The sequence below is a fragment of the Lolium rigidum genome, chromosome 6, assembly GCF_022539505.1.
Source record: "Lolium rigidum isolate FL_2022 chromosome 6, APGP_CSIRO_Lrig_0.1, whole genome shotgun sequence".
NCBI lineage: Eukaryota > Viridiplantae > Streptophyta > Magnoliopsida > Poales > Poaceae > Lolium > Lolium rigidum.
The window spans coordinates 112,084,086-112,092,291 of NC_061513.1; the positions used below are offsets into that span (position 1 = coordinate 112,084,086).

Sequence of the window (8,206 nt, forward strand, 5' to 3'; positions counted from 1 at the left end):
AGCTCCCGGTTCTCCTGCTCGACCCGCGCGGGAGAAGGGCCCCTCCATGCGAGAGAATCCAGGTCGGAGCACATGTATCCCCGAGCCATGGCGACCGCATAGCTGTGGGCTTCCTCCTATGCTGCCCAAGCCTGACGGCGCTGCGCATCCCCAGCTAGGGTCTCGAAGGACGCGAGTAGAACCTGCTGGTCGCCGGCGCAGTCGAAGCGGCTGGGTACAACGTCATCGTCGTCGGCGGCGATGTCGTGGATGACGGCGTCCGCGGGTGGGCCCACCGGCAACGGAGGGGCCGCCATCTCCGCCCGCGCCTCCGCGACCGCCGTCCTGGCCTCGGCGAGCTCGGCCCTGGCGTCGGCGATTTCCGCCCTGATCGCCGCGAGGCGATCATGCCCTACCGCGCGCCCTGCCGCCTCCACAACCTCCGCCTCCGCCGCCTCCAGGTCCAGCTGCTTGGCCTGAAACGCGTCGGCGGCTAGCTGCTCGTCCTCCTCCGGGTGGACTTGGCGGCACATCTGAACAACCTGATCCCAGCTAAGGTTGTGCTCGGTCATGGATGGATGCTAGGGTTTAGTTTGAGGTGAGCCCATCACCCCACCGGTGTCTACCATATATAGCCACGGCAGGACGGGAAACGGCGTTAACACGCAGGATATTTTCCGCGCGCAGGTGCTCGTGAAGCTAATGATCGTTGGCAGCAAGCAAATAAGTACCCGAGCATGACCTCACCTTACCTTTGGCTCAATGACCATGGAAATGGAGACTTTGGGATTGGGCCGATCACTAGCGACCCTCTTCTTCATTTTTTCAAGTAGACATGGCAGTACAGCTCTTTCCGGTGCTCGACAAAGCGGCACCAAAACGCTGCAAAAAGGGAAAGGCATGTGCCCTCTACGCTCTAGAGCGCTCTATTGACTATTGCCAACTATTCTCACCCATGGGCCATTGGTAGGGTAGGTCACTGTAATTCGGCTCTTCCCTTGGGAGCAGAATAATGGGGGTGGCCAGCAAAGTGCCAAAGAAAAGGGAATCGGTGGGAGAGAGTGGCATAAAAAGCGAGCAGGGCGTGGGCGAGCAGAGCAGAGCAAGCAGAGTCGCCACCAAGACCCAGCAGTGGCTGGCCTTCCTTCCCCACTCACCTCACTCCCACCTCCCACTCTCCTACGCATCGAGGACGCAAGGCGGAGGTGGCCGTGGGGGACTGAGGGGACTAGCTGCCTTGGAGGAGGAGGAGGAGGAGGAGATGGAGCGGCTCGCATGGCTGGGGCTGGGGGTGGCGCTGCTCCTGCTGGCGCCCGCTTCTCGTCTGGTCTCAGCCGCCGCGGTGGAGGATGGTAATGCTCTTCCACATCTCCCTCTTCTTCCCCTTCTCCATCGAGTGAAACTGGTCTGCCGTCTCTTAGTGCAAGCTCTAGTGTCCCCTTTGCCCGACATCACATCTCATCTCACCAAGGGAGAAATCACGGGCCTCTGTGCATAGTTCAGACACAGTGTGGGTATGCTGGTGCGAATCATTCAGAGTTTAGAGCAGAAACGTGAAACACTTAGCTGTAAAAATTTGGCCTTGTCCTGTTACTGCAGCTTCCGCCCTCTGAACAGCCGATTCTCAAGGCAGAAACAAGTTCTTTCGACTTCGCTTCATACACACTCTGCTCCATTTGTGCTGCCATGTTGTTTAGTTTACTGCATCTCTGCATGTACCTTTTCTGAAGAAAAAAATGAGAGTTTTATTCATTTTTGTTTGTTCGAAAATGATTGATAACCCCCAACTGAGACTGAGCTATCCCATCTTTGTGTCAAAGATGTTCTGTCCAAATGTTCACTGCAAGACACTGCTGAAATCACTAGCAGGATTCAGAATTTTTACACAAGCTCAACTAAGCTTGATATACATCCTGCTTCATTTGTGTTTTCCTGCTGGTTAGTGTACTGCATCTTGCATGTACGGATGTGTCTTTATCTAAGACACTTATTTTTGGACGGAGGCTGTACTATGTAACATGACATATGTGTATATGCATTATGTTTTGCTTGAAAATGACCGATAACCCCCAAGCGAGTTATCCTATCCTTGTGACAGAGATGTCCTGCCCAAGTGTTTCATGCATAACACTAGGAAGATTCAGAAAACACCCAAGTTTTATGTTTTCTGCAAAACACCGCCGAAACCACTGGGAGGATTCAGAAAATGTACAATTATCCATGAAAAAGAAAACAAGAGTTTTTCTTAAACAACTCTTTTTCCTGCCTCGTTTCAAGAAGACCCTGTGCAAGGACGACGTCGCCGCAAGTCAAAAGGGAACCCACGCGTAGCAGTAATGGACTAGGATCCAGCCGGGACAGCGCTGCAGAACCCCGGCAGCGTCCTGCAAAGTGTAATGAAAATCGTCTCGTAAGGGTCAAATAGCTTATTTAAAGGGTGGCCGTGGCCGCGAGGGACCGTCCATGCTAGTTTTTATATACCTCTGTACCTTCGTCTCCCCAGATTTACGCCACGGATCGTGGCGCCTTGCTCTGGATTGCCCTGTGCAGGTCTGGACCATCTTCATGGGGCTCCATGTCCATGGTACGATGCCACAATGGTCCATGGGCCGGGTTTGGTGGATGTTTCACTCTCAGACTCTATCACCACATAATAAGATCGATGGGCATAGTCACATGGCTCACGGCTTGCTGTCCTTGTTAGAACAATGACGCGTAGTGAATTGGCCTAGTACTGCGTTGGGTGTGCAATAGAAAATCAAGGACATATGTTACTTCCCTGCTAGTACTGCTGAAGCTTTAGCGCTGTTAATCCTGGGCATTATTACAAAGGAAGATGTTGGTGCTACCAAACCTACCGTGGTATGTGGGGCTAGACTTTTACCAGTTTCTATGGTAAATGCGCGGAGGACTAAACCAAACTTAGAAATGATGTACTGAAGCTTGCCAAACTCTAGTGTTCTTTTTGATCAAGGGGATTTTATTGACTCAATCACCGCATCATGGCGATACAACCGCAAAGAGGTTCATACCCAGCCTCTTGCATAATGAGATGCACACAGCCAAAGTCTAGCTTCAGGCTCAAGTGTGATTTCTCATTTCACCGGTTATGGATGGGGTTTTCACATCTCAGCTCCGTTCAGTGTACTAGGGACTGTACATTCTTTTAGTGCCTATGTAATAAAGAGTCCATCCCATAATGTACAATGCTTTACAGGGTATCAAACTTACTACTATGGTCCATCATCTCACAGACAAGGGCATTACACACATTATTACATTCTTCTAGCATCTATTGTCATAAATAGTACTGTGGTTTTGATTGCAAAGCAGTAGATGCACCTACCATTATCAACTGTGCAAATATTAAATATCGGTTTGTAAGAATTTTCAGTCTTAAGTTTATCTGGTATTGAGCTGACGATGGCACTTGCATGAACTGATGAGCATGTAATCTTCTTGCACAATAGGTCTGCTCACCAATGGCGACTTTGAAACAGCTCCAGCTGGTGGTTTTACCAAGTCTGCTTCTGTCTCTGAGGGCGCATCGACGATCCCAGCTTGGACGATCAATGGCACAGTTGAGCTAGTTTCAGCAGGCCAGCACCAGGGTGGCATGATCCTTATTGTTCCACAGGGTATTATACTGAGCTGTTCTCTCTGAAAATCAGTCTACATACGATTGCTTTAATGTGTGATTGTGTCTAACCATTTCGGTTTTCTTCAGGGGATCATGCTGTCCGGCTAGGAAATGATGCAGGCATTGGGCAGGTGGTGCAGGTCGAGAAGGGCGCAGAGTATGCAATCACATTCAGTGCCGCCCGGACGTGTGCGCAGCTGGAGGCGCTGAATGTGTCTGCTGGTGGTGTATCGCAGACAGTAGACCTTCAGACATTGTACAACATCGAAGGCTGGGATGCATATGCACTGGCTTTTCAAGCAGTGGATGAGCAGGCAACCCTTGAATTCAGGAACCCCGGCATGGAGGATGATCCAACCTGTGGACCTATCCTTGACAATGTGGCCATCAAGAAGCTCTTTGCTCCGGACAAACCAAAGGGTATAAGCCACTACTGCTTGTCTCTACACTTACTAGCACCACACTGAATTTTCTCTATCAGCGTTCTTTCTTTTTGTATGTGCAATGTTTATCATTTCATGAAGTCACAACACACTATTTTTTGTTAAGAGAACTTAGAAATGCTCTAGCTCCTTGTTCATGCTTGTGTCCTGTGGTGCCTTGTGTTGAGCAGATAGCACGGTGATCAATGGAGACTTTGAGGAGGGTCCATGGATGTTTCCAAACACAAGCTTCGGTGTTCTACTCCCGACGAACCTTGATGAGCAGACATCAGCCATACCAGGATGGATGATTGAGTCGAACCGTGCAGTCCGCTTCGTTGACTCTGACCAGTACAGCGTTCCCCAGGGGAAGCGCGCGATTGAGCTACTCTCCGGCAAAGAGGGAATTATCTCACAGATGGTGGAGACAACCCCTCAGAAAGTGTACAGCCTGACTTTCACATTTGGCTCAGCAGGCGATTCATGCCAGCCACCAATGGCTGTCATGGCATTTGCAGGCGATCAGGCCCAGAACTTCCACTACTCACCGATGGGCAATGCCACAAGCCAAGCTGCAAATGTGACGTTCACAGCGCGTGCTGAAAGGACACGTATTGCTCTCTACAGCGTGTACTACAACACGAGAAGCGACGACCACAGCTCGCTATGCGGGCCGGTGGTCGACGACGTGCGTGTCTGGGGCTTGAATGGGGCTGCTGGGTTGAAGGCAAGTGTTGGGCTGCTTCTTGGTATGGTTAGTGTTGTTGGCCTGATGATGTTCTGAATTTCTTAGCCGTGAGTTTTAAGGATGTATGTACGTAACCTCCCCTGTAAGGATGAGGAGGCCACTAGTTTTGGTAGTAAGCTTGAAATTTCTATGAGATTGATTACTGTGAGCTTAGGCCAAATCTACCAGTAGCTATATGTGGTTGTGTTGTTACTTTCTTCTGTGATTCAGAAAGTAGCAAGCCACTATGGGATTGTGTGGTATGTGCCAAGAGCTAGTAATGTAAGATGCCAGAATTGTTCAAAGTTCATCTCATCTATGTATTGAAAACTTTGATAGTGTATCTGCTATTCCTTTCCTTCTTGTCTGAATCTTATGGTAGTCACCAAAAGGTAGCAAGCATCCAAAATATGAAATCACCGTGATCTAGTGCTGACTGAGCAAACTTACTGCATTGCTTTATGAATGGATTTGCCATTATATTTTTCCGGGCAATTTTATTGTGCAATCAGTCACTGATGCACAGCTAGTCATCATACTTGATTAGACCTGCATGGCATCAACGTCCTATACAAACCAGGACAAGTTGCTCACTACCTTTGTGACATTTGAACTCACACCACTCACAAGTTATACAGCATTGCTTGTCAGTCAGCACTAGAAACTTCTGCAGCAGCAAAGCTTTACAGAACTGATATACTAGCAGGCTAGCAGCTATTCGAGATACAAAATTGACAATGCCCTTCATTTTATTTTTAGGCAAAAGCAGAATCCTTTACGTTAATCTAACAAATCATGATAGAAGAGCAATGATTAATCAGGACTAGCAAGTCATTTGCAGAAAGCAACTATCAAAGCAATCACCCAGATACACTCAATGAACGACTGGAGCAGGACAAAATGATCAAGATATTGTGTCTCTGTCACCTTGTTCTTGGCTAGCGACACAACGAAATTTTTCTTGAGGTCACTTCTGGACGCTCGGAAGGAGAAACAAAGTCATCTCACTCACTATTACATGTTACTGAGTCACTGACCTGTAAAGCGGATGAGTTGCACGGCTATTCCTTTGGTTACCAAGCTAATGAAGCCTTTTATATTCAGAAATCTAAAAAGCATCTCAATAAGTAAGAAAACAAAACAAATTCTCATATGTATATGCGAAAATACACTATGGATAAGAAAAAAGTCACTGAAAAATTATTCTATCTATGAACTTGAGGAAAAAAAAGCGATGATCTACAATTGTGAGATGCTACCACTATTTGCTATTTTATAACACTAAACTTGTGCTGGCCACTTTGATATTTTAAAGTGAAATCTAGAGGATGTGCAATTATACTAATGTGTACATCCTAGAACTTTTAACTTCAATATTATAAATATATTTTTAAAACTTATTTAAGATGCCCCATGGAGCCAGGGAGCAAACAATCCCGCCCATCCATGGAGACTCGCATACGAATTTCTGGGTTTAAAGCCTACGTTTCCATTTTAGAAATTCTAAAGTGATAATAACAACATCGGTAGTGGGTGGACATAAGTGGAGTATACATTACAAATAAAATTATGTGGATTTGCTCGGTAATTGCTTTTGGCCCCCAAGCTCATGGTGCCTTTTATTGTAAAAGAAACCCTAGAAAGCAAGTAAAAAAAATCTCACATGTAGATGTGGGAATTCACTATGGATGAGCAAACCTTAATTTAATAATTATTTTTATTTATGAACTGCACAGAAAAGTCAAATTGCAAGTTCGTAAACTCCAGATTGTGAAAACACATGAGTATGAAAAACACTGGAATTTAATAGGATTGCATAATAGAGAAAAGCTGCATGAATAGTCATTTGGATGCATTAGAAAATTGTCTGGAAACTACGTGAATGAGTGTAAAAAACAAAGGTTAGAGTAGATATTGAAACACCTAGGAAGTGAGCTTAGCTCAACTGGTTGGAGGAATGGATGGACAAACTCAACTCTTGAATTCAAATCCTCACGGAAATTTACCTTGAGGACTAGGATTTGATGTTAACCAAGATTAAAAATGATAATACTCATGCTTACTAGTTGTGTGCATCCCTAACTGGTGCAGAGGCCATGAAGTGAAATTCTCCCTATTTTTAGGTCCCCAACCCTAACCTCGTGCGGTGGCGCCACGCCACACCGGGAAAAGAGCCACCGCTACGTGGGCTCCCCTCCCCATCCTCTCTCCCCTCTCCCCGTTGTCACCAGAGGTGTTGTCAGGATTCCTCCTTGGCGTGGCCTTAGCGTAAGAGGGCGGCACCCGACCTACCTCTCCGGCTGCGGTGGTTAGTGGTGGAGACGTAGGGGTGCGATGTTTGGTCCGATCTAGGCCCGTCGGGGTCTGCAGGGCCGAGGTGGAGCGCTCGTGCGCCTGGGGTGGCTCATGACGGCCTGCTGCTCTGCTCGTACTTCATGGGCGCCAGGGCGGCGACCCTAGGCATGGTGGATGTGAAGACGCGGTGGTGGCGGCGTTGGGGGTGTGTAGAGCGACGCCATCTGAGGTAATGCTACCACGACAGGCGGCGGCAACGGCCTCGTCCTAGATCTGACCTGGGCCGGCAGGTCAGGGCGGCAACTGTGCGCATGGCTCGATGGGTCGCTCTCCGTGGAGGCGGTGGCATGAACCCTTTTGGGTCTGATGTCGGATCCAACAAGGTTGGCGATGGTCAGGATCATTTTCTCTTCTATTGTCGCCTAGTGGCATGGGGGCTACTGGCTCGGCCTGAATAAAGGCAGCGGTCCTAAGGGTCCTCTTGCGTCAAGACAAAGATCTGCTTGATGCTTGCCCTTATTGATCTGGACAAAGTGTTGAGTTCTATAGGACTTCTTCGTCGAACTCCATTGAGCGCATCATGCATGGAGATTGCTGGATTGGATGGGTTTTAGGGGGGAGTGACACAAAGCTCTTCTATCTGTTGCCATCATGGGATATCTGATTTACATTCCATGGTGAATTCGGAGCCGGAGAATTTCATGGAGCTGGGATCTAAGGAGTAGTAATGGTGGTTCGAGTGTTTGTAGCGGTGAGGAATTTGATTGGTGATTCGGGAGTCGTAGCAGCAACATGCAAGTGGAGGCGACAACACAGGTGAAATTCAAAGTCTTTTCATTCAGGGTGAAAGTTTAAGGTATATATGAACTCAATTGGTTGTGCCTAGCAATGGTCTTGTTGAAGGCATTGTTTTGAGAGCGTGAACTTTATCGAGCGTGTATGATCTATGATCGGGCGATGACGGCGCGTGTGCACTGTTTTCTTCTTGGAGGCGGCATTTCTGGAGAATTTGGACTCCGGGTGTTGTCTTGGTGGTGTTTGTACTCCTGCTACAAGGAATAGATCATTGTAGTGGGTTCTTTTTTGCTGTGTGCATTGGGAGTACCATTAGGATATTGCGTTGTTGCAACGCGTGTGTGTAGT

The 8,206-nt window shown here is 47.9% G+C and overlaps 1 protein-coding gene across 1 annotated transcript; it reads left to right on the forward strand.

The window, feature by feature from the left end:
- The first annotated feature begins 1,252 nt into the window (after nt 1–1,252).
- Nucleotides 1,253–5,057, forward strand: LOC124665291. Its single transcript, XM_047202714.1, has 4 exons — nt 1,253–1,331; nt 3,450–3,617; nt 3,707–4,039; nt 4,233–5,057. Exons 2-4 carry the CDS (start codon nt 3,596–3,598, stop codon nt 4,823–4,825), a joined length of 948 nt encoding a protein of 315 aa, XP_047058670.1. The 5' UTR covers nt 1,253–1,331; nt 3,450–3,595; the 3' UTR covers nt 4,826–5,057.
- The last annotated feature ends 3,149 nt before the right edge of the window (nt 5,058–8,206 follow it).

What these genes read in the sequence shown, in the direction of transcription:
- LOC124665291 (XM_047202714.1), top strand. Translation starts at nt 3,596, where the DNA reads ATGATCCTTATTGTTCCACAGG. An exon ending in GATCCTTATTGTTCCACAGG is followed by an intron (nt 3,618 to 3,706) that starts GTATTATACTGA and finishes GGTTTTCTTCAG; the next exon opens with GGGATCATGCTGTCCGGCTA. An exon ending in TGCTCCGGACAAACCAAAGG is followed by an intron (nt 4,040 to 4,232) that starts GTATAAGCCACT and finishes TGTGTTGAGCAG; the next exon opens with ATAGCACGGTGATCAATGGA.